This window comes from Tyto alba, unplaced genomic scaffold, assembly GCF_018691265.1.
Source record: "Tyto alba isolate M040663 unplaced genomic scaffold, T.alba_DEE_v4.0 Super-Scaffold_18, whole genome shotgun sequence".
Classification (NCBI taxonomy): Eukaryota; Metazoa; Chordata; class Aves; order Strigiformes; family Tytonidae; genus Tyto; species Tyto alba.
Genome location: NW_024881280.1, coordinates 30520377 through 30544781, shown reverse-complemented (window position 1 = coordinate 30544781; position 24405 = coordinate 30520377). Strand labels below are relative to the sequence as shown.

At 36.4% G+C, this 24405-nt stretch overlaps 1 protein-coding gene across 1 annotated transcript in view; it reads left to right on the top strand.

The window, feature by feature from the left end:
• Nucleotides 1-24405, top strand: part of TTC7B (tetratricopeptide repeat domain 7B) — a 142683-nt gene that overhangs the window by 35465 nt on the left and 82813 nt on the right. Inside the window, exons 5-8 of the mRNA XM_033010547.2 lie at nucleotides 1727-1848; nucleotides 17853-17931; nucleotides 20070-20242; nucleotides 24207-24270. Of these exons, the coding sequence (XP_032866438.2) occupies nucleotides 1727-1848; nucleotides 17853-17931; nucleotides 20070-20242; nucleotides 24207-24270 (438 nt within the window). The remainder of the gene's footprint in view (nucleotides 1-1726; nucleotides 1849-17852; nucleotides 17932-20069; nucleotides 20243-24206; nucleotides 24271-24405) is intronic.

Here is a 24405-nt window from a genome sequence, read left to right as displayed (position 1 = left end):
TTACACTGTATGTATATACTGGCCGGTTTTTCAGATAATTCTTAAAAAGAATTCAATTCAAAATGAAGCTGTGCAGATTGAAAATTGATCTTGTTGATACTTATTTGGAGCAAATAACTGCTCTTAAATCCTCTTTATAAAACTACTTGAAGGTAAAATGCTGAAATAACATTGTACCTGTCAGCAAGACACTTCTTGTGTCAAAGGGGTGTCCAAAATAGTAACTGAGTGTGCTTCACCTAATAGGCACAATCCTGGGACAATAAAAAAATCATCAGATATGGTAAACAGATAAAACTACAATTTTAAAATATAGATGAACTTCAGATAAGTCCTTATAGTTCTGTAAATAGGATCAGGACAATGTTTTGGGGTTTGATAGCCCATTTGTCATTTTATCTCATTAATATATAACTCACTGTATGTGTGAAACTATTACTGTTAAAACCCAAGATATGTAGGAGACCTGCTCTTTATTGATGAAAGCTGGTATAGCTGAGCTTCTTGATGTTAACAAAATCTAACCTACAAACAGCTCTGCAGAATATTAGGCAAGTCACTGTTTTCTTTTTTCCACGGTATTATAAATTATGGATTATGAATTATGGAAAGTTAAAGTTAGCCTCTGAATTTGTAAAGAGCGTAATGCTTCATGATTTAAAAGCTTCAGGCTTTATCTGAATTTAAAGGGATATATAGGCTCTTCTATTTCCTCCTTTTGTTTTCATTTACACCATTAACCTTGTCTTTTGTTTCTTACCACCTAATGGAAGCCCTTGAAGTGTTATGTATACTTTTTCTAAAGGAAAGAAAATTTGTGGTATCCCTTGTTTCTAAGAGTTACACACTATTGCATTTTATTTAGGCTTTGAGCTATGTCTGCACAAAATACAGTACATTTGTGCTCTATTCTTTGGCTTGTGAATACTAGTAGAATGAAGCAAGCTAGCAACATCAACCTGACCCTCTTTTTCAGACCTATTGCTTACAAGCCTCAGGCCTGTCATGTCACAGTTGTCTTAGGAGGGGTTGTGAACATACATTTAGGGTCACACAAGGTAAAGGAAGGGGAAAGAATCACATTGCTTTGTGATGGGGAAAGGAGAAGTATTTCACATTGTTTTTTTAATACTTACACATTTTTATTTTCTGAGGGTTTTTTGCTTTGGGCTTTTTGTTTGTTATGCTATTGTCTTTTAGTGGCTGGTAGACTGTGCAGTGAATATGAAGGCAAATGAAAGCTGAAAGCTCTCCATTTTGAGAGATCATTTTTAATGTTGAGGTAATACAAATTAGGTTATTTCTAAAATGTTTTTTGGAAATCATTCTGGAGATTACTTTTAATCTTCTTACTGCTTTCTGCAGCAGTAGCCAAACAGGTTTCTAGATTTTTATTACCATCACCTCCTGCTACTGAATAAGGTTGCAAATATACTTTTTCATATACTTTGGTATACCATTCTCCATAAAAATTTCTGAAAAAGTATTATAAAATTTTTCTTAGTGGTGTTTTTGCTTGGTGAAGAAATTGCCTTTAAGGGTCTAGCCAAGAGCAAAAAGATTTATATTTAGGTGGAAATGGAGGTAAGGAGGTAGTTACCACCTACAAATGAAAAAGATTTCTCCAACATTAAATACTAGCTTCTGTGTAAAAGTCCACAAAACTTGATTTTTTTTTTTTTTTCCCTAAACAATTTTTTTTTTCCTTTTTCTTTTATTCTCTTAGGTAATTAATGCCAATCTACAAAACAGAAGCCCTAAGCCAGGGCCCACTGCACATGAACAAGAACTTGGTTTTTTCCTGGAAACAGGACTTCAAAGAGCACATGTTTTATATTTCAAGAATGGGTAAGATTTGATTCTCCTTTTTTTGCGTTTACTTTTTTATTTAGGTTTTGTATTTGTGATCTAACTGGGAATCATAACTTTTATCAGTTGTGGATTGTGTAAATGTAAGGCCTCTTATTAGTGAAGAAGTAACATTTTGATTGAAATAGCAAGGCTGCCCATATTGTATTTATTTACATATTGTAAAATTGTTTAATCAAAGTATATTAAACAGGAAGCATTTTGTACTTTTACTTGCTAAACTTGAGAACTTAAAATGCCTTAAACTAACTATTTGAAATTTCTTTTACTTCCTTACTAGAAACTGTTAGAAAGTAATTGCCAACGTATTGAAACTCTTGATTTTTATAATTTTGATTTTGTAATTTTTTTCCAAATCTCTTCAGTTATCACTTATTTTAACATTATGCTGCAGGATAAATGTGCATGAAGATCAACAGTATGTATACAAGTATACAATATCCATTGTACCTGCTCTATTGATCCTCTTAGATTCTGCATGGGAGATCCTTTATAATTTACTTTAAATAAGGCTTCCCTTAAAAGCCTAAAAATAAATCCACATATCGCAGAAAATGAAAAAAAGAATATGACTCTCCATTTGTAAGAGCTTAAAAACTTGGCACAAATGGTTTTTAAGTACATTTCTGACATTTGTTGTTGAAATTGCATAGTTTAAAAATTTGTTTTCAGGCTTCCTATTTCACTAGGAAGATGTGGCTTGATTGAAATATTGGAACTCTTGATAGGACTACTGTTTTGTACCAAAAATTTTTCTTACTCTTTTAAATACATAAACAGGAGATGAAGGGAAATTGTGCAGTGTCTGTAAAGAGTTCGAGATTTTAATGTACTGATGGTAGGGTGACAAAAGGCTATCCAAGTTTTAAACTGTTCAGGGATTTCAACTTGGAAATGATCACTAAGCTTTTGAAATCTCTTTCTTAAAGTAATGAAATTGAGCTGCAGTAACATATAATCTGAGAGTTACATTATAGTTCTGGTTTCATCATTTAATTGCAGGAGGAATTGAATGTTCTGAAAGTTAATTTTTTTTCATTTACTGAAGCTAAAAATAAAATTTCTGTTTTCATGCCTGCACAAAAGATAAATAAAATACATTTATTGAAAGAATCCCAGTGACAATCATGGATGAGAGTAAGTTAAAAATTCTATGTTTTGAAGAATTTTTATTGAAGGCCAGGGATGGAAATGGTCCATTTAATCTGACATGTGCATAAAAGCAATCAGCAATAGACATAGCAGATTAAGATTAATTACGAAAACAACCACACAGAAAAGTTGTGCAGTGGGTTGTTAAGGAACATCCATCGGAGTGTTTTTCCTAGACCATATCAGTTGGTCTGCTGTGAACTTTGAAAAGCTGATTGTATTCCATGTACACTTTAATCCTTCACAGTGAAGTTCTTGGTGTTGTTAACTCCTACATAAGTATATAATCTTTTTTTGCAGTCTTTAATACAATGGTCACATGCAGTTTACAAGCTAATGACACATTATATATATACATTTTCAATTTCTTCTTCCAATTTCACTGGCCAGTGCTACGTTTTTTGTGGTATGAGAGGAAGCGAGGTGTTAGGAAAAATAGCTCAGCACAGCGCTAATCATTATTTTACATATTCCTGCCATTATGTCCTTTAGTTTCCTTTCTTAATTTAGAGCCAATCCCAATTCTTTCAAGATTTCCTAATATGGTCATTGTTCCAGGCTGCTAGTTATGTTGCTGCTGCTTTTATAGGTCCTTTTTTTTTTGTTTGTTTACCAAAACTGAACAAGACTTTACATACATACTTTTTAAATGTCATCTCTCCTGATATTAGGTTTAGAATAGAAATTATATTCAAGATCTTTCCACTAAGATCTGCAGCATATTTCAAGTCTGAATTTAATCTAAAATTGAAAACATTATATGAATATTTTCAAGGAGAGGAAATGTAGATATCTTTAAAATAGGCAGTTGAGAAACAGAAACATTTCTTTTAAACTTTTTTGCAGTGGAAGATGTAGATGTTAAAAGGGCTTCAATCCAGTGGAGGAGGCAAGGAATCACCAGAGTTTAACTGCTTGTGTGAGTGATAGGGGCGGAGGAGAAGAGGAAAAGTGTGCCTGTCTGTTTTTACCACCAGACTAAATCTGCTATTCCTATTACAATGCAGTGGAATCTCTTATTTGTGTAGGTTCATGAAGTGAGGCTGACGCTCAGAAGAGTTGATTCTGAAATAAAATTTCCTTTCACCAGACTATAACCTGGCATTGATTTGTGTCAGTTCAAATGTTATCCTGTTCCAGCATGGTGGCTATAGTAATTTATGTATTAGAGCATGCTTAAAGATCTGAGAAGATGTTTATGGATTTTTTATTTGCTGAGTTGTTTAGACTTCCATTCCACTGCATTAAGTACTAGTAAATATCTCTCAAAATCTGCTGGATAATTGAATATGTCTGAAGTCTTTTTGCTGTGGAGTAGGTTTTTGTTGTTGCATATCTAGGGGTCAGTTGGATAATCACTGCTTTTAATTACACTTCTTCCACTAGAAGTGGAAGCATCATTTTTGTGCATGTGTGTCAGTTACAAACCAGAAAATGTGTAAGATAATTTAGGAGCATAATTTTAGCAGTAATTCAAGGAATATTGCTGGCTACCCAGAAAGCTGGTTGATCCACTTTAAATTACCCCTTTGTTCACTACCTTTACAGAGATTTTCTTTTAAGCCAAGAAATCAAGATTTTGACTATCTTTCAGGTATGCATTATCTTGTATGAAAACCTAGGAAGAGTTTGAAACCTAATTTAGCCTAACTGCTACCAAAAAAAAAAAAAAAAAAAAAAAGTAAAGTGACAATAGTCTGAATGGAAGAATGTTATTTTAGTGCTCTATTAAGACACGAATCTGAAATTAATGTTTTCTTTCAAAGTGTACATAATTTTAGTAAAGAATCAAACTACATACCCTTTTTTCACTTGGGAGCAGAGGAACATTTCAGCTTGGAAATGAATAACAAAGAAGCTGAGGAAGCTGATCTAAAACTTAAAGTAGGGTTTATGTGCTTTTTAAAAAACATTCTGAAATATGTAACTCTAACTGTCTTTCAGGCTGATTATGCAACTTCTATTGAGTCTAGCAGTTGCTCTGTAATTTCAGATTGAAGGAGTTCAAAGTCTTGATGTTGTTCCAAGAAAAGCTACGAGCACAGGAACTTTGACATTAGTACTTTAACATAACTATTTTCAACTAAAATGCTCCTGAGACAGAAGGGACAGTAGTTTGTGTACCCAGTAATTCTTCTGTCCTCGTATTTGCTTTCTATTCCTGTTATGAGATAAATAAGATGAACTGAAATGGTTTTTATTTTTGAGGTAGTAGTGTTCAGAAGTATACTGGAAGTGTATGCTCTTAAAGCAAAAGAGCTTTCTGGTTGAAGTCTAAAATCAGGTGGCAGTCATGTGAAAACCAGATTTAGCTAGCTTTCAGAGCTCTTTTTTGTGTCTTCTGCTATATTTCACTCCCTCTCCAAGGATATTGCTCTGTGAGAGTCCAGGATCCAAACTGCAGTTTGGTCTAATCTCCATCATGGTTCACGTGCTGAATCAAAGCCTGAGGAAACTGGGCAGATCTGTACTCCTCATGGTGCCGTTACCTGGGCTGGCACGGCTGCAGTGAAGCAAACCCTTCCCAGTCTGCTCCATTAAGTTGTTTCTCAGAGACTGGCTTTTTCTCAATAGAAAATTAACCCCCCCAAAACCAAAACAAAACAACCAGTTTTTCTGCATACGGTTGATTTTTATTGGCTTACAAAATGTTTGACAAGCACAACAAAAAACCCCTACTCCTTAGAGTTACTCGTGTATAGGACTTGTCCATATAGAAGTTGTTTCTTTTACCTACTTTTCTTCTTCCACCATAGCATAAATAGGAGTAGAGTTGGAATGTAGCTCTCATGTTAGTAAGTGAGGGACAGTGAATGGAAGCCAATTCATAAGTATTTCTGTTGCACATATATACCTATACTGTGCTCACAGCTGGAGATTTTACAGTGATGAAATCCATAAGAGAAGGATTTATGTAAATCCTTGACATAAACGCACATCAAGACACTGTATGACCAGCTGTCCGCTGTATTAGAATACAGTGCTAGCTACCATCCATTCTCTGAATCTGTTGAGATCTTGTGGCATGTCCTACATCAGTCTCCAAACAAATTGGTCATTAAGTAAAGAATAGAAAGTAAGATGAAATTCGAAAACATTGAAATCCTGTGAAGCATCTCGTTCTTTATGTGTGATGTATCACTGCTGTATTGGAAAGTAAACAAAATCACTTCTGTTGCAGCTTTCAAAACAAATTTGTCCTGGAGAAAACTGCCTTCATGTTTGTGTAGTTAGGAAACTAAGGCAGAATATATTCAAGATACAGACAAAAAAAATCGCTGTTTTGTGATTGCTAACAAAAATGAGTTTTCAAAGGATACTTTAATATCTGTCATATCAGATGCTTTCCACATCTTTATTTAAGATGCTGTTCTTAATCTGTTTTCATTGAAAAAACAGAATATATTTGAATGCAGGCGGTAATTATTCCTTCCAGATATTAATATAAAATCGTCCATCAAGAATGCTTTCTCTTTCAGTCCTTGTTATATGTTTACTTCTCAGAATTTTGTCTTAACTTCAACAGTTTAAAATCAGATTCTGTTGTGAAGTTACAGATAGAAAATCTAGCATTTTTATGTGAAGGCCTAAGGTGGATATAAACATGAAGGAATCACTTTTATTCACAATCATTTCAACTTTCGTAATAATTAGTTATACAAAGCATACTGAAAGAGTAGTGTTAGTATCTAATTTGATGTTGAATTTTGATATTTTTAATAATTTGCAGTTGGAATTCTGACTAGCTCTTTTTTTCCCAGAAAATACTTAGCATTTTTTAGGCCATGTACTGCAAGTCTTGTGGAGTGTGGCTGCTGCTTGTGTTTGCAAGCATCAAATTCAAGGTTTTGGTTTTATGTTGCATTGTGATGGGCAGCAAACAAAATGTTATTGGATTCTTAAACTAGGGAAGGAATATTTGGTGCACTTCCCCTGCTCCCCCAAGAATGTTTACTTTAATCCTGTGTTTAATGCTCTTGTTTTCATCTCCTTCTCTAGTTTTGATATTGTTCTGAAAAACACTGCCTCACGTGCCACATATCACATGGCCTGGCTATGCTAGAAGTGTTTTTTCTGCCTGTCTGTCTTTCTGTCTGTCTTCTTGCCCCTTTCCTCGCAACTTGTTGTCGTGGTTTGAGCCTGGTCAGCAGCCAAACACCACTCAGCCACTCTCTCCCCCTTCTCTTCCAGCAATAAGAGGGGACAGAGAGCCAGGCTTGGGGTTAGAGATAGGACTGGGATGGGGAAAAAATCCCCTTTTATGGTCATGAGCAAAAGGCAGACTCGTTAGGGGAAGAAAAAGAAGAACACACATTTATTACAGACACTAACAACACGTAACAGAGTAGGACAGTGAGAAGCATTGCCACATCTTGAGAACACCTTCCCCCCACCTCTCCCTTCTTCCCGGGCTCAGCTCTGCTCCCGATATCTCTACCTCCTCCCCCAGTGGCGCAGGGGCAGGGAATGGGGGGTGCAGTCAGTGCTGCCACTTCTCCATCTTCAGCGGGGGGAGCTTCTGGAACTTCCCCCTGCTCCATCCTGATCCCCCTTTAACAGGAGACAGTCCTCCACAAACTTTCTCTGACATAAGTCCCTCCCACAGGCCACAGCGTTCCCCACACTGCTCCGTCGTGGGTCACCAACTTTCTCCGACTGGATTCCCTCCCACGGCTGCAGCCCTTCCCGAGCTGCTCCGGCGTGGGACTCCCCCGCATGCTGCAATCCTCCCAGCGCTGAATTACAGCAGCGGGGCTGCCTTTTCCCATGAGACCCCGGCCTTCTTCGGGCACAGCACCTTGATTATATCAAGCAGGAGCCACAGGCCATAAATCAATGTCTGCTCCACCGTAGATCTCCATGGGTGGCAGGGGGAGCTGCCCTGCCATCTCCCCACAGGATACAGGGGGGTCTCTGCTCCGGCACACCTCCCCCCTCCTTTCTTCCTCCGTTCCCCCACTGCCCTTGGTGTTCACGCAGCTGCAGCAACTCCTCCTCACCAGTCCCACTGCCCGTCACCACGTCCCTTCTTAAATACGTTATCACAGAGGCGCAGCTGATGGGCTCAATTTTTGAGCAGAGGTGGAGCTGACTTGGAGCTGGGGGAGCTTCGAGAAGCTTCTCACAGGGGGCCGCCCCTACAGCCCCCTCCCCTGCCACCAAAAAAACTCCACCGCTCACTCAAACCCCGGACATTGTAAGATATAGATTCATAGATCACACAGGTTGAAAGTGACTCTGAGGGACCCTCTGGGCCAAACTCCAGCTCAACACACGGCCCGCATAGAACAGCTTGCTCAGGGCCTTGGCCGGTTGTTCCGCATGTCGCCTAAGGTGGCGGTTCAAATTCTGATGAAGTTCAGGACTTAGGTGTGTTGTGAACAAGATCACTTGAATGTGAGCAGTATTAACCTACAGTTACTTAAATCTTTTGAGCTTATTTTTTCTGATTTTTCTCTAAAGGACTGATTTTTCTCTAAAGGGCAGTTAGTTGTACCTGGGTGGTAGTTATTTTCACCAAGAGAAAGATTTTCTTCTATGAATGTAGCATTTGGTCATTTCTGTTAAAGCTTTAGTAATAGTTTAACATGGAGCTTTTTAGTATTTTGAATTGCTGCTTACTATTTACATTGGTTCTTTTTTCATATTGAAATCATGGTTTTGAACTGATTAAAAATGATTGAAGCTGCCAGTTTTAACTGCAAAAATGTTAAATGACCCTGTTAACTTCAAAAAGACGAAATTAGCAGGTAGGAGAACTAATTGATGCTAGATTTCTCTGTGATACTAGTAGAAAGTGATTTGCTAAGCCTTAAGGTAAGCTTGCCAAGGAAAGAATACATTTATTTCGGTCACAGTAGTAATAAAGGGAACTGGCTTTTGGAAGAACTAGGAAATTAATTATGTACAGACAGACCTTTAAAAAAGCCACAAAGACCCCCTAGTACTAAAGAACGATTTGTCTTTATTTTAAATAGTAATAGCTATTCATAAGCTATTTTTACAAAGAGTTACCAAATTACTTTGACTCTTGTACACTAACCTTTTAACCTGTAGGCAGTGCTGTAGCAATCAGATTACACCACTGTTTATATATTCAAAAATCAGTGAACAGAAGACAGGTGCAGTGCTGAGAAAAGCTGAATACTGTGCAGGTGTTTGAGGCTACGTGTGTCTGTGTTCATTTGTTACTGAGGTTAAAGGCGTTTGAAAAATCACTGATTCTTTCGAAGTATCCATTACTCAAATTATTTCCTTGTCATTAGCCAAACAATTTACAAAGTTGTTTCTAATTTTTTAAGATAACAAGCAGCGTTAGACTGACCATGGTGAGTATTTACTGCTGTGAATACCTTGGGAGATTTACAGAAATGCTAGCTACCAGTTGAAGTTTGAAAAGCAGGCAAGCTTTACTTTTATGTCTTCAGGTGAATATTGGAAAATTCCCCTTCCCACCTCCTGATTTCTACATCCTTTCCTTTTAAAATATGTAACTGCCAGGATAATGTGTTACACAGCTGTTTTACTGAGGAGTGCTTGTAATATTTTTTTTTTTGGTTGACATGCAGGCATTTTGGTATTTGTACTGAAATAGTTTTATTTGGGTTTGGTACATGTCTTAGATCTGACTTTTTCTACCTCCCAAATTCTCTTTCCAAAGCTAGCCCACTGTCCCAAACAACCATATTCTGAACTCCCATTTGATATGCTGTATTTTAAGCATGAGAAAACGAAAGTAACACTTCCTTCTCTGGGTGTATGGTAGTGCCCTTGTGCATTTTATTTCTTTCCTGTACATAAGTACAGTATGTATATATAAATAATTTTGACAAAGTTTCTGTTTACCTGCCTTTCTGTTTACCAAATCCCCGTGTAACTGCAGCCATGGGTATTTTAAAATAGAGTTTCTCTGGAAACAAGTACCTCCTCAGAGATTGGATTCGAGCAGACGCATGTCTGGTAAGCAACTCAGCAGTGAACTAATCTCATTTACTTCACTGTGATATTTTTATAAGACTGTTGGCAGGACGTTTTATGGAGGTCGTCTTATGTTCTCCTTCCTGAAAGAAGTGTTGCTGTAAGCCTCATGCTTAGGAATGCTGCGTGAATTCTTACCAGAAATGAATGAACAGAGGAGTATAAAGAAAGGTGATTACTAGTAAATATTCTGCTTGTATGCTTTGAAGTAATTGCCCAGGCTTTTCTTTCCAAAAAGTATTGTCCCTGTTGTCACATTTTGTGTGTTGTGTACAGTATGAATTTGGAGCGTTTTGGCTCTCTTTCCCTGCCTTTCCCCAAGTTAATGTATTCAATTACACTGAATACTGGTTCATTATTAACTTGAAGAGTGTAAAAATAAGACAGCTTACTAAGCATTTTCAGAATTACCATTGTGTGCAAAAGAAGAAAGGAAATCTTGTCTTCCATTCTACTTTGGTTGAGTATTAGAGCCTGATAGCAAATACAAGAGTTGACAATAAAAGGACAAAACTCTTATTAATTGTACCAATGAGTAAATGGCACATAAACAACTTAAAGTAGTGGAAAACTGTGCGTGTTCTTCAGATTTTAACATCCCTAGCTAACCAGAAGAAGTAGCTTCAAAATTAAACATCTCCAGGGGTTACCAAGAGGGTTAGAAAATTGACAGAGGTTTGGTAACCTCTTATTTTGGTTCTTTTTTTTTTTCCTTCTTCCTCGGGTTCATTTTCACTATAATTTTTCACAGTTAATATATTGCTGTTTTCACACCACTGCCTAATACATTATTCTTTGGCTTTCATGTTGGGGGGCGTACAGTGTTAGTGAATCCCCCCTTAACTACTCAGCTTAATTCCTCGTAGGTGTCGCCCTTAGTTTGCCTCCATTGCAAGGGTGGCTCTCTATTCCTCTCACCCTTTCTCCTCTTCAGTGTCACCACTGGGAGGGCTGAACCACCCACAGTGCTCAGGGCTTGGCCTTGTTTGTTGTTGCTCACCACTGTCTCTGATTAAATATTTGATCTGTTGCTTCAGATTAGCTCTTCGGCTTCTATCAAATGTAACACTTCTGTTGATGCATCTCAGCTGTTGAGCTGCTGCTTAAAATCTTGCATTGTATCAGAGTGTACTTTATCTGTGGTTTCTGCTGCTGATTTCTGACCTTCAGATCTTTAAGGCAGGTTGTAAAACCATGCCCATGTTGGTCACTCTGATGAAGTTCTCCATGCTTTTGTCACGTTTGATACTGAACTGAGTGGCCTCCTAGGTCTTCAGTATTCTAAACAAAATCACTGTTTGTGCTGCACATGCTTCCTTCTAGTTCTGTGGGAGTTTTTATATTTTCTTTCAAATATAGATAAAATAACTCTATAAAGTTTATGATCATGCAAATTTACTGATGTGTAATACAATATTAAATATTTACCAGAGTAAATTCTATTTACTTTATTCCTTCTGTTAACTTATTTCCTTGGTAAAACTTCTTGGCATGTTTAGCACTTTTTTTCTTGTGAATTCAAGGATGGGCTTTGTTTATGGTTTTCTTTGGTATCTTCTTAATCTAACCCCATTTCTTCCTCTGACTAGATCTCTGCTCGAAGGGAGAAACTTGCAAAATAGTAGGACATAAAGGGCAAGACTCCTAATGCACTCTGTCTCCAGTAACTTGAAAAGTCCTTTTGTGAATCCAGTCCTTGTGCCATAGTATTTGAATCTGCTACTTACTGTATACACACACATACACATGTATATAGTGTGTTGTATATGTACACTTACATGTCAGAACGTTCTGAGGAGTAGCTGAGGTGGTGTTGTCAAGAGAAATAGTAAACAAAATGTGTAGTGTCCTGACACAGTAAAGTGGAGTTACCTGCTCTCATCTTTCCCATACCTGCACTCCTGGCATGCATTTTTCCTGTTTGCTTTTTGCTGGCTCAGATACTTGTTTGGCTCATCTGTGGAGTCATTTAATTCTCCAAAACAGCAGAAAACAAACATCAAAGAAATTACAGCTTTCTGTCATTTTAGTGAGACGAACTGATTCACTGGAAGGTGTGATAATGGCTGGTGTGACTTTGAGAAAGAGATAGGACCATGATGCTGAGAGTAGGAAGATGTGAAGAAGGAAGAATGGTGGGAAAAGGGAAAACCATGTGGAGCATGGGGAGAAAGAGACCTTCCTCTTTCAGTGGTGAACCAACAGGTAGTCTACAGTCTAGGCAGTAAGTGTTTACATTTTGAATGCATGAGTACAAGAATTGCTGCTTGATTGGGCTGTTTCAAATACTTAGGCATGTGTAGGTGTAATGCCACACTGAAGGTGTTTCATTTATAAGCCCAAACATCCATCAAGAACCTTCAAGCATCAAGCAAACATGATCTTCTCTAGTGAATTTGAGATACCTGGGATTTTTCTTTCTGCATGAGTTCACAATGGGTAAAATGAGAAGTGGGCTACTTTTTTTTTTTTTCCCAAGTGTGCTTAAAAAAAAAAAAAAAAAAGAGTAGTAATTTAGATTCTGGCAGGAAATAAAGGATTTTCTATATGTAATTCAGAAAGTAATACCCAGTGATAATCAACGTTTTGTGGAAATTATACAGTATTTTGAGAATATTTGAAGTATAATTACGAAAGGAGGAGAAGGAAATATGAGAGGGAAAATAGAACTGTTTGAAGCTGCAACTGTATTGCCTTTTGGAGATAGATATCTAAACCTTACCAGAATGTTTGCTTGAGGTAACTTGGATTGCATGAGATCTATAATTTTTCTAACTGTGGACAAAATTATGCTTCCTTCCCCCCAAGCCCTCCCCTGCCCCCACTCCCGACTTGAGGGAAGACAGACAGACATTAGTCACAATCATCCGAAACATCATTCCTTGTGCAGAAGACTCAGCCTCCTTTATATACAGTATATATATAAAATAGGGCTACATAAAGCAGTTGCTTTAGTATGGTAAATGGCATGCCTCACTTTTAGCATGTTGTTCTCTTACTGCTAAAGTGTTAATCTCTTGTCAATTGCTTTTTGCTTATATAGTAACTTAATTCAATGTAAAATAATTTCTAGTCTTAATACTATGTAAATTGCTCTTAATTTGCCTGAAGTTATTAGCTAGAGTGAATGGATTTAAATCATTGTTATGTTTTTTTCTGTGAACACGTCAGTCATACCAAAGTTACTGAAATGCTGCTGTTCTAATTGGCATGTGTATCAGGAGTTTTGCCTGCCCTTACTCCTTCCCTTTAAAACAAAAACCTTTATTTTCTTTGCTATTTGAATTCTTGGGAGAAAATCATGAACTTTAAAATTTAAAATGTACCACTGAGCTTACAAACACTGTGTTTTTTCTTCTCTATACAGATACAGAGAGAAGGAGAGAAAAATGTGCATTTGGGAAGTAGGCTCAATTCCAAAAGTGATTTCTGTTTCATCACTTTGATCAGGCAATCTAGATCTCATTGCTCTTGTTTTCTCTTCTTTTAAAACCTGAGTATTTTTTTAAATGAGATACAGTAAGCCCCAGCAATGAGGTAATAGGCCAGTATAAGTAATTTATATTTATTTATATACTTCCAGTATCAGTAATTTATACATGCCTGTTCACTGGCATGGCTGAAGATATACTTTTCTTTCTTAAATAGGAGAAGCACTGGCATTTTAGCCACTAAATTGCGCAGCAGGTGAGGTTTGGTCTAAAATCAGTAAGCAAAAATTCATTCCAATCTCATGTTTAATCTATAAAAGACAATGTTAGACTAAATATTTGATTTTTTTAATTGATAAGCATAAAGGAAATGCCTGATGAACAAAGCCGTTTTCTCCATTAGTGTGAGATTACTATCAAAATATGCCGTAAATACAAAGTAAACTAATTTTATCAACCTTTCTGAGGTTAAATTTAAAATATTTCTTTTGTAGCCTGTTTTGAGTATATTGTGATTACATCTCACCCCCTTTTTTATAAGGAATAGTGTTTGTTTTTTTGTTTTTTATCCTAACATCTTTCAAATATAGGCTGCTTCTCATTGAGCAGTTTCTTTCATTTGTTTCTACTTTTTCTGTGTGTGTTTAAAAACACAAAGATAAGTATTTATTTCGGGTGTGAGGTTTATCTGGACCACTGGTGCCAAAGCACTGTGGTGTCTGATGCCAAATGTGATTTTTAAAACCAAGAGACTCCTTGGTGGTGATGATAATGAATAAGCTTGTGCCAAAAGTTTGCTGCTGCTGGCCTACGTGCTTATATTCAGGTCTTCTGATCCTGCATTGAAAGTTTGTCCTTACTGCCCCACAATTTTCTCCCTGCGCTTTCCTTGTATCCTGTCTACAGTTACTGATCTCTCTGTTTAGGAGTGAGCACCTTTGCATAGATGCAGTTAAAATATTTTTATTATTCTAAACAGAAATTCTGCCTGAAGTTTTCAAAGGAGAGTAAGTGTTGATTTTCATCACAATAATTAATCAGGTTCTAACATAAATTGTTGGGGTTTAGGGTGCAAATACAGACACGAAGGTGCAGATTAACCCTAAGGGCATCAATCCCTATGGACTTTCAGTAGTAGGTCCTACCTTTAAATCCTGGTTCTTTAAGTTGTTTAGTACTGCTTACAGTCAAAGTAGTTTTGGGGGTTTTTTTCTTGAAGATTTAAAGCAGCAAACATTTTAACTGGTCTTTAAAAACTAGGAAGATGCAATTCAGAGGGCTTGACTTGAGCATGTTCTGATGGGAGGCAGTCATAGAAACACATGTACATAACTAGCAGTGTCTATCCGTGGGCTGTCTTTGTCTTGCCTGAAATTACTGAAAATGTGTCAGCTCTGAGTGCATGCTAATGTACCTTAAAATTCCTTGCCTTGAGAAGGGAAGGAATCTCAAAGTCGTTTACAGACACTGTGGGAAGTTGTTTTCGGAGTTAACCTGCCATTCTGCTCTGGCATTCAGTCAGCACAGGCAGAACTGCTAACATGAAGGCACATCATAGTGAAAAGCAGGTAAAAGTTGTCTGCTTCCTAGGCTAGGCAGGAAAAGGATGTGCCAGAATAGTCGCCACTCTCCTTTCCCCAATGTTACAAACTGTTAACAAATACAGGAAATGTACTTTGCTAAAAGCAGTGCAGTGTGAAGATCTACCATATTGTTCATGGTATATTTTGCTTCATTCCTTGTCTTTCAAAGCATTTAACTTTTGGGTGATATAGATTGTGGTTTGAAGTTTTTTGTTTGTTTTTTTTTTTTTTTTTTAGTATACTTCATGTAGAAGGTGCTTGAGAAATCTGCATTGTGTTCATGTTCACTTGTGCAGTGGATCAGTGTTAAATGCTTTATGAAGCAAAAACAAATTCTGTATTTTTAATTTTTTTTTCTTATATGATGTTACTGCTTTTGCCATGATACAGTAGAACTTCAGTCACATGCTTCAGTTGCTGGCAGATGCTTATAAGAATGTAATAAGTAACTAATAACAACCTGTCATTGAAGTTTTTAAGGAGTTCTTTTAAAAGAAGCTGCATACTTTTTTGTATTTTTTTTTTGTTCTTGTAACACATCAAAATACATAAAATTCATATGGAAAGAAATGCTAATTCCTAAAATTTCATAAAGATTTAAATTATTGTGATTTGAAGTTCTACTACGTAGTATATGTTTCATCAGTACTGGGAAATTAGTGTTTCAAGCTGACAAGTGCTTGCTCTTTTTTGACAGTTTTGCAGGGAACATTTCAGTTTTTTGGCAACTCTGTTTTTTTAAATCTTATTATGAGGACACATCTATGACTTTACAGTACAGTCCTTGAGAGAAAGCTCCATTCATGGGAAATACGCACTTAGAGCAGAGGACTTAAAGCTGGGATTCCAGTGGCCTGGTTTTGACTCTCTAAGATATTTGGCATGTGGTATTACTGAACAGTATATTTTTTGGCCTTCCAAAGGTGCTGAAGGTATCCAACTTCCATTGAGTTCAGAGATTTTTTTCTTAAAATTTGGCCTAAATTTGCTTACTTCATTAGTATATGAAGTTGGTGTAATTAGCTATTAAGAGCCCTGCCTGTGTGAAATATATAAATAAATACAATCTTTCATGCAGTTGTTTCCATGTTAGATGTATACACAAGATGAATTTTCTTTAATATGTACTAACTGGTTAATGGTCAAGCTCTGCCGTAACATGGTCTTTTTACAAACAATCATTATTTCTTGTGTGACTGGTGATTATTTCTGTTTAACCAACTGGTGACTTGCATTGAAATAACTTTCAACCTGTTCATACAGGTTTTGTTATTTGGAAATGCTAGTTCTTTTTAAATGATCTTTTATATAGAAGTATTTTAGAAGGTGAACGTGTACTAGTGAAAGATGTCTGTCTGAGCTGAAGACTAGAGTTTCTGAAATATACTGATAATCCTTTATCATATAAAACAGAACAGAGATGACCTTTGCCATGTAATCTGAAAAGTAAAAATAAATGATCTCTAGGTAAAGTGATAAAAGTTCTGCAGTTCTATAGCAAGATCTCTTGTATCAAACACTCTGGTTTCAGGTATTCAACTAAATTTAAAGAAAGTATCTGTGTAAAAACACTGGCTTCTCTTGAAATTGTACAAAGTTGCCACTCAGAAGATCAGTATTTTAAATATATTTGTAAATAAAGACATCAGGGTAAGGAAGGCAATTCCAACATCAGCTTTGTAGTGCAGTGCAATAGTGCTTTTCCTTATGAAAAGCTTATACAGTATGTAATATTTCTTTTCTCTTTTGAGCTCATGTTAGGTAAGTGTTATACAACTTGCACCTAAAATCACACCTTAAGGTAATACGACTGTATGACATAACAGTAATAATTTAACACAAAACATGTTTTTGATCAAGTAATTTTTTTTTGCAACTGAACTTCAAACAGTGAAATGACTGTCCCATGTTGTGTGTTGAGGTTGCAGAATTCAGTTCAGCTCAGCAAAAAGCCAAACCAATCCTTCACCATTTCAAAGACAAACTGTATTAATATAAAATAAAATATTCTCAACTGGTTTTAAGTGCAGTAGAAAAACAGATGACTGAGTTAACTGATATAGAGATGAGAAAAAGGTAAAGCTGTAAGACCATTCAAAATAATCTATTGTTTGAGAATAAAGTTCAGATTTGCTGAAATTGCCAGCACGAGGGATGCCTCCTCTCTGAGGGTCCTGAATGTCTTTGCAAAAGCTGTTCAGGCAGCTGAAGTGGAAGAAGTATAGATAAAGAAACTTCAATTGCACAAGCCACACCAAAAGCCAGCTGGAGTCAAGAACAGAACACTGATCCCCCAGTCCTCTTCTGGCCACACAGAGGGCCTTGCTGTGTTTGTGCTCTTTTCCTCTATGAAAAGGAGTTTAAAATTTTACATTACTTTCACTGAGGATTACAAGATTTACTCCTTATTTATTTCCCTATTTTAAGGTGTCAAGAGACAGCTAAAATGGAATGGTTTGGAATTTTTTTTTCCCAAAACTTATACTTTGAAGCCTAACATAATTGAAAATTAAAACCATTGTAGTAGGAAAACCAACTTCAGTGTTGTTTTTTCCCTTTTTGGGGTGGTCACTTCTTACACTTTTCCTTGAACTACCTGCTGATCATGAAAATGTGTCTTTTTTTCAATAAATCATCAAGGAATGTTTTAGTAATCAGTGGTGGGTTTCCCATATGAAAAAATATATATGCTATATATCTCTATTTCTCACAGAAAGGTGATGATGATATTCAGGGGAAAAAATACAAAGTTGTTAAAATCCATGTTATCATCAAGTCATATATTAAGGTGTTACTATATCCAAGTTGGAACACTGTCAAATTCTATGTTTATATGCAGGAACTTGACGAGAGGAGTTGGTAGATTTAGAGAGTTACTAAGAGCTGTTGAAACAAGAACTACACAAAATCTGCGAATGGTAAGTAAACCACATTCCTATTTCTGCATCTGAATTCTAGTAGGTAGGTAAAGCATAAAGCTAGTGGATGAGTTAGAGACAGATAATCAGATACACAACATATTGATCAGAATCTGTTATCCAGCACTTCATAAGGTTACATTTCCTGGCTTAAGTGAATGATTAAAATAAAGTGAATGCTTGACATCCAGTCTCTCCCCTATTTCTCTTTCCTATTTGTGGTGATGGTTAAAACCGAATTGGTCTCTGACTGACCGTACTTTCAAGCTTAATCATAATTGCTTTATTTATGACTTATCACAGTTTCACAAGGGTGTTGTTTCATGTTTTTGTAAGGTAATGGTAGTAAGGAGAGACTGCAGCGTCTGTATGTGTGTTTTATTTATTGTTTTATTTTTGTGATAAAGCCTTTTAAAGGAAAACAATAAATGTAAAATAATGAAGATTGGTTATTTATATTGTCAGAAAACAAACCTTTACCAAAAGTATCATGCATCTTTTTTGCATCTTTTATATAATAAAAGGCCAAGGCTTCTATCTTTTGCTCTAATGTAATGGTTTTCAAAATGTCCTAGACTAGTTTCCTAATCTAGATCTTTAAAACTTCCAAAGTGGTAATAAGGAAGGTAATTGGTTTCTTATTTCATTTAATAACTGATTCCTAGTAAGGATATTAAAATTATTAAATAATAGACTTTCAATGGAGAGGGATAATATTGCAAACTTTAATAGAATAAAAAATGAAGGGCTTCTTATGCTATAGGAGTTGAGGTAGAAGATGCAGATCATATGGTGCTGTCTGTGGCTTAAACATTACACATCTGTTGATGGGAAATGTTGCTGGGAAATACTGCCAATTCTGATGCATTTGTGGATCTTGTTTTCTTTCTACTGTCCTGGTACTAACCTCTGAGTTTTCTTCATCACGATATATAGTTGTGCAGCTTGTTTGCATATGTATTCAACATTAAAGAGGAGATTAACCTGATAGTTATGGATTATAGGATGACTTCAAAGCTTTAAATTAATTCTATTTACTTAAATAATATTTGTGTAAGTATTTCTACACTTAAACATATTGTGCCAAGAATAGTTGGTCAAAATAAACTTTTTCATGCTGATCTACGACCTTGTTTCACTCTTGCTGAGTCTTACCAACAGTAGCAAACACCAGCAACTTCAAGTACGAGTTGTCAGAAGTCCTGGTCCGTTGGGGCTTGGACTACAGCTGTCTGGTGGATTGACCTTGGCTGGCTGATAGATGCCCACCCAGCTGCTCTTTCACTCTGCTTCCTTAACACAGCGGGCTGAAAATAAGATAGAAAAGCTTGTGGGTCAAGGTAAAGACAGGGAGTTTCCTTACCAGTTAATCTCATAGGCAAAACAGACTTGAATTGGGGGAAATTAACTTAATTTATTATCAATTAAAAGAGTGGGATGGTAACAAAGACAAAAACTAAAACACCTTCACCCTACCCTCTTTCCCAGGTTCAACTTCAATCCTTCATTCTTGACTCTTCTACCTTGTCTCCCTACCTTCCCACTCCCTGAGTGGTACATGGTGGGTGGAGGGTTGTGGTGAGTCCATAACAGTTCCTCTCTGCTTCTCCTTACTCCTCACATTTTTCTCCTGCTCTAGCATAGGTTTCCTCCCATGAGCTGCTGTTCCTTCAGGGAATATCAGCCTGCTCCGTCATCATCCTCTCAGCAGGCTGCAGGGTAGACATCTGCTCCACTGTGGTCCTTTCCATGAACCATAAGGAAATACCTTCTCCACTGTGGTCTCTCCCTCAGAAACACCTTCTCCAGGCCTGGAGAGGCAGTAGAGGTTATTGAGCACAAAATAACTGACAGTATACCTGGATGTGCTCCGCTCTTGGGAGCAACAGTTGGTGGTGCTGATACTTCAGAAGTATCTGGATCTAACTGATAAAATTGAAAAATTGTTTGTTATTGCTATTTTTTTCTTCGTGTTTAGAGAATTTAGCTGGGTACTTGTACCTTTCAAACAGCAGTATGCCTGGTTTTTTGGATGTTTTAGAATAACAGAAAATTACTCATTAGAAATAATCCAAGCATTTTTGAAGAGTTTGTATTCAGCCTTTATAGGGAAAAATATTTATCTTTGATTTTTACAGACGATAGCAAGACAACTGGCTGAAATTTTGTTACGAGGCATGTGTGAACAGAGTTACTGGAATCCACTGGAAGATCCTCCTCACCAATCACCCCTAGATGATCCACTTCGAAAAGGTTCAAATACTAAGAATTACGCGCTCAGTAGAAGACCGCGGGTATACACTGGAGAAAAGTATGGCTGAGTTTATACCTCTCTTGTTTCTATAATTGCAGATATTACCCAGTGCACTGGGTAATTATTTTATATTTTTGAAAATGCAGAAGGAATTGGGCAATGTGAATGGGAACATTTCCCATGCTGCGTGCGTATATATATTCCATGAAGTTTGCACTATATGCACAAGACCTTTTGTTCTTTTTTTTTTTTTTTTTTTTTTTGTTCTATACTGGGGTATTTGGTAGAGCCAATATCTCTCATTATACCTGGGATACAAAAGAAAACATGAACTGGATGGCAAGTCTGAGATTGCACATTTTAAAAGTTGTGTGTTGTTTCTAGCCTTCTGTTCTGCCTTATCATAGAAAGGAAAGAATTAGAAATCTGGAGACTCAAATTCATCCCTGAAACATTATAAAAACCCAGAACATGTCTAGAAATTTATCTAGCAGTTTCAAAGGTAGTTTATTTCCCAAGGCAGCTACCTTTTAATCTTCTTCGGTTACTTTTGGCATTTCTCTATGATGCCACCCTTCCGTTGAGTTTTATTCTTTCACTGATTCAGATAAGTGGTATGCTGTGGATCATTTTCGTGTAGCATATCCCGTGGTTAATTCTAGAGTACCTTTGGTCTGTGTTCCTTTCTTCCTGAAAACATGTGGTTTTTTTTTTTTTTTTTCAAAACTGATCACCATTAGTTTTAAATGTGGATAGCCGTTTCCTTGAATTTGAACTTTTAAAAGTTAATAGCTTGTTGTTTGTTTCTATCTGATCAAATGAAAAATGGTTTCTAAGGTAAAGTTGTTTTCCTTAGACACACTCCGACAGCAACAAAAATACATATTGACAGAATTTTGCACTTCATTGCAGTCTTTGGGTGTCACTTAAAGTAATGTGCTTGTGTCAAAGCATACTGGTGAAATCTTAACCATTTGCCACTGTCTTTTTAAATTTATTTTTTATGTCATTGATACTGAGTTTGATCTGGTGAAACTTTGTTGCATGCTTGCATTACATAATGCGCAACCTTTGCACTGCTCTACTTGTATTCTACATGCAAGTCCTTGTGGGGTCTTGTATTTTGAATATATATATTTATTATAGTCAACAATTATTGCTTGCTTGTTTAGATACATGCTGGAAAGTGCTGTGAGCCAGAGAACTGAGAAATAGATTGTAGCAATGGAAATAATGATCTGGCCAAGATTGAGATTTGCCGTAGTAGGGCAGTGCTAAGTAATGCAGATGGAGAAGGTTGAAATTCCATTTAAACATAAGAAAAAAATTTACAGAGGAGGTTGTGGAGTCTGGATAATATCACTGGAAATATTAAAAATCCAACTGAACGTGGTCATGGGAAACCTGCCAGTTTACCCTGCTTTGAGTGGAGGGGCTGTACTAGCTGATTCCCAGATACTCCCTCTAACATCAACTATTCTGTGATTCTGTAAAACTGCTATGATCTGGGAATCTCTTCTGAAGAGACTGTTGTTTGTTCCCTATGAAATTCTTGACCCTTTTTCTCCAAAGAATTTATTAGTATTTTTTTATACTGTTGTCCAGCTGGATTAAAACCCAGGTGGTGTGAGTTTAATTTCAGTCTTGTCTGACTACGTGTAGGATGTGAAGTCATTAAAAAACAGTCTTCTGAGCTTTAGGAAAGATGCAGGCATAAAGCTGAACATTCAATTATGTTCTTCATTCTCAATTCATCCTTTTGTAGAAACATGCCTCCTGACAAAAGTAGGGCTTTGTTCAGTGTAATTTCTTGTTCTTGGGATATGCAAGCAAGGAGTTCCACAATTTCAACAGAGCACGTAATTAAGTCACATCAGAGTGATTAATACTAGATCAGATAAAACACGTCTAGCCATGTATCTCCTCTCCAGCAGTGTTTGAAAGTAAGTATCTAAGACAATGAAGAGCAAGAAGGTATATAGGAAACTTCTTCCTGGGTATTCATCTGAGAACCAACCCTGAGTCTGAATTGTAGTGGGTTTTTTCTAAATATGTTGCCTGATATATTAGGTAACTGCATTGTGTTCTTTGGAGGATGGTGAATGTGATTTGACTAATACCGTTTATGATTTTGTAGATCTCTCTGTTACTGCCTCTTCAGTTTTGTCCTCAGTTGAGGAACTGTTAAACCTCTTGGTTTGCCTTTGGTTGGTAGCCATTTCATGCTTCCAGTTGCATCTTTCGCTCTGCCTTTTTACCTCAGAATTACTTTACTCATATGCCTGCATCTGTCAGGAGACACACAAAAAGTCCGAGTTCAGTCAACTAAATTGAGCTTTCTGCATATACAGGTCAAAGAAATTTCCCAGTAATTTCTGCATGGAGAGGATCTTTGCTGTTTGAGACAAACATCAACTTATTTACCAAAATATATTCAAAGCTGTAGGAGAAAGTAACATTTGCTTTCGTTTTGATAAATGACTTTTTCGTAGTTCTCTTTGGGGCAGTTTCCCTTTTTTCTCTGAGAAAGTAGTTTCTCCAGCAACTATTCCCAATCGTTATTCTTCTTTCTGGAAACCACTGCCAGTTGGTCAGGTTAAATCTACTTCCAGGTTGTTAAACTTTGCACTGAAGATGGGACACGTAAATGTGGACCTCTCTGATGCTTCCTCTTCATTCCTAATTCCCTGTCCTGCATGGTTTTTATTCATGAGTAACTGTGTTTTGAAATGTCTTTGTTATGTAAAAATAAATACGTCTTCTGAGATTTGGAAGACTATTCAAAATATGATAAGCAACTTACATTGATTAAAAAAATCAACAACAAAACAACTGCCCTGGGGTCTTTACCTGCTGTATATTACCACAATATGTTTGCAATGTTGCTTTCAAACTGCCTGGAGTTCAGATGTGTTTTAGTTTCCGTTTCCTTTTGAGCGTTTAATTACTGCTTAAATTTGTAGTGCATTTAGAAAAATCTAGAAGATATTTTAACCTCAGACAAGTTTTGATTCCCATCTGTAATTAATTGTAGTTTAAGTACCCTTGGGAATTGTTTATTAAGTACAAGAAATTATTTTCTACATTTAAACAGTTAATTGTGCAATTATTGGTCTGAATTAACAGGAAATAGTACTTGTGCTAATTCAGAAACAATTTAGAGAAAGAAATCTGAAAAGTTAAAACACAGTCACTGGGGTTTGTTTTTTGTGTGTGTGTGAGAGAGAATGAATGAATGAATTCCTACCAGTCATGTACACAATGCAGATTACTGTTCTCTGTCCACCAACACAGAAAAGTATTCAGAAGGCATCCAGCATTCAGAGAAAGCAGTAAAGTTTGCAAACTAGTCCTTATGAGAATCTTCAGCATTAATTCATAAGGGAGTGTACTTCATTAAGAACAAGTATTTTGACTCCTTGGAAGTAACAGTGGTTATGCGAGCAGGCAGAGATTGCCATGGCTCTATTTAGAAATACTCCCAGCTATTGAATTCAATTGAATTCAAAATCGAATTTGCAATTCAATCGATTCAATTGAATTCAAAAATTGAATTCATCAGGAAAACAATTCTCAAGCATATCTGATGAAAGACTAAAGAAGTATTTATCCACATATTGGCTAAAATACAAAAGTTATCTTGTTCTTGTGAGAGTATCTTGTTGCTGACATTTGGATCAGGGATGTAGATACAGTCAGATAGATTAGGTGCCAGAGGCTAGAAACTATGGGTACAGTTTTTACAGTTGTCAAATTATGTGCAATTTTGGGGTATTTGAATGTGTTCAACTCTGACAGCTTGGTGGTTTTGTTCTTTTATTGTGTTTGGCCAGTCTTTCTGAATTGCAAATTTAGAGCATTGCAAAGAAATGCATTTTAGCCGGTCGTTTATTCTATGCAAGTTACTCTGTTCTCTTTTCTGGAAAATTTCCAGTTTTTACAGTACTCTTGCTATATTTGTGTGAGCTACTCTTAAAAGTAATGTATTCAGCTTAAATAATTAAATTCTTGTTTTGAACAGCATCTTTTGTCCTCAAGAAAATACAGAAGAAGCCTTACTGTTGCTGCTTATTAGTGAATCTATGGTAGGTAAAATAGAGCAAATGTGCGTGTGCTGTAGGTGTGTGTGTTTTCCTTGTTTCGTTTTGTTTTTTTTTTTAATGAAAATGGAACTTTTTTTGTCATGCCTTACTTTATGACTTCTGTTTCATTTTCTGTTA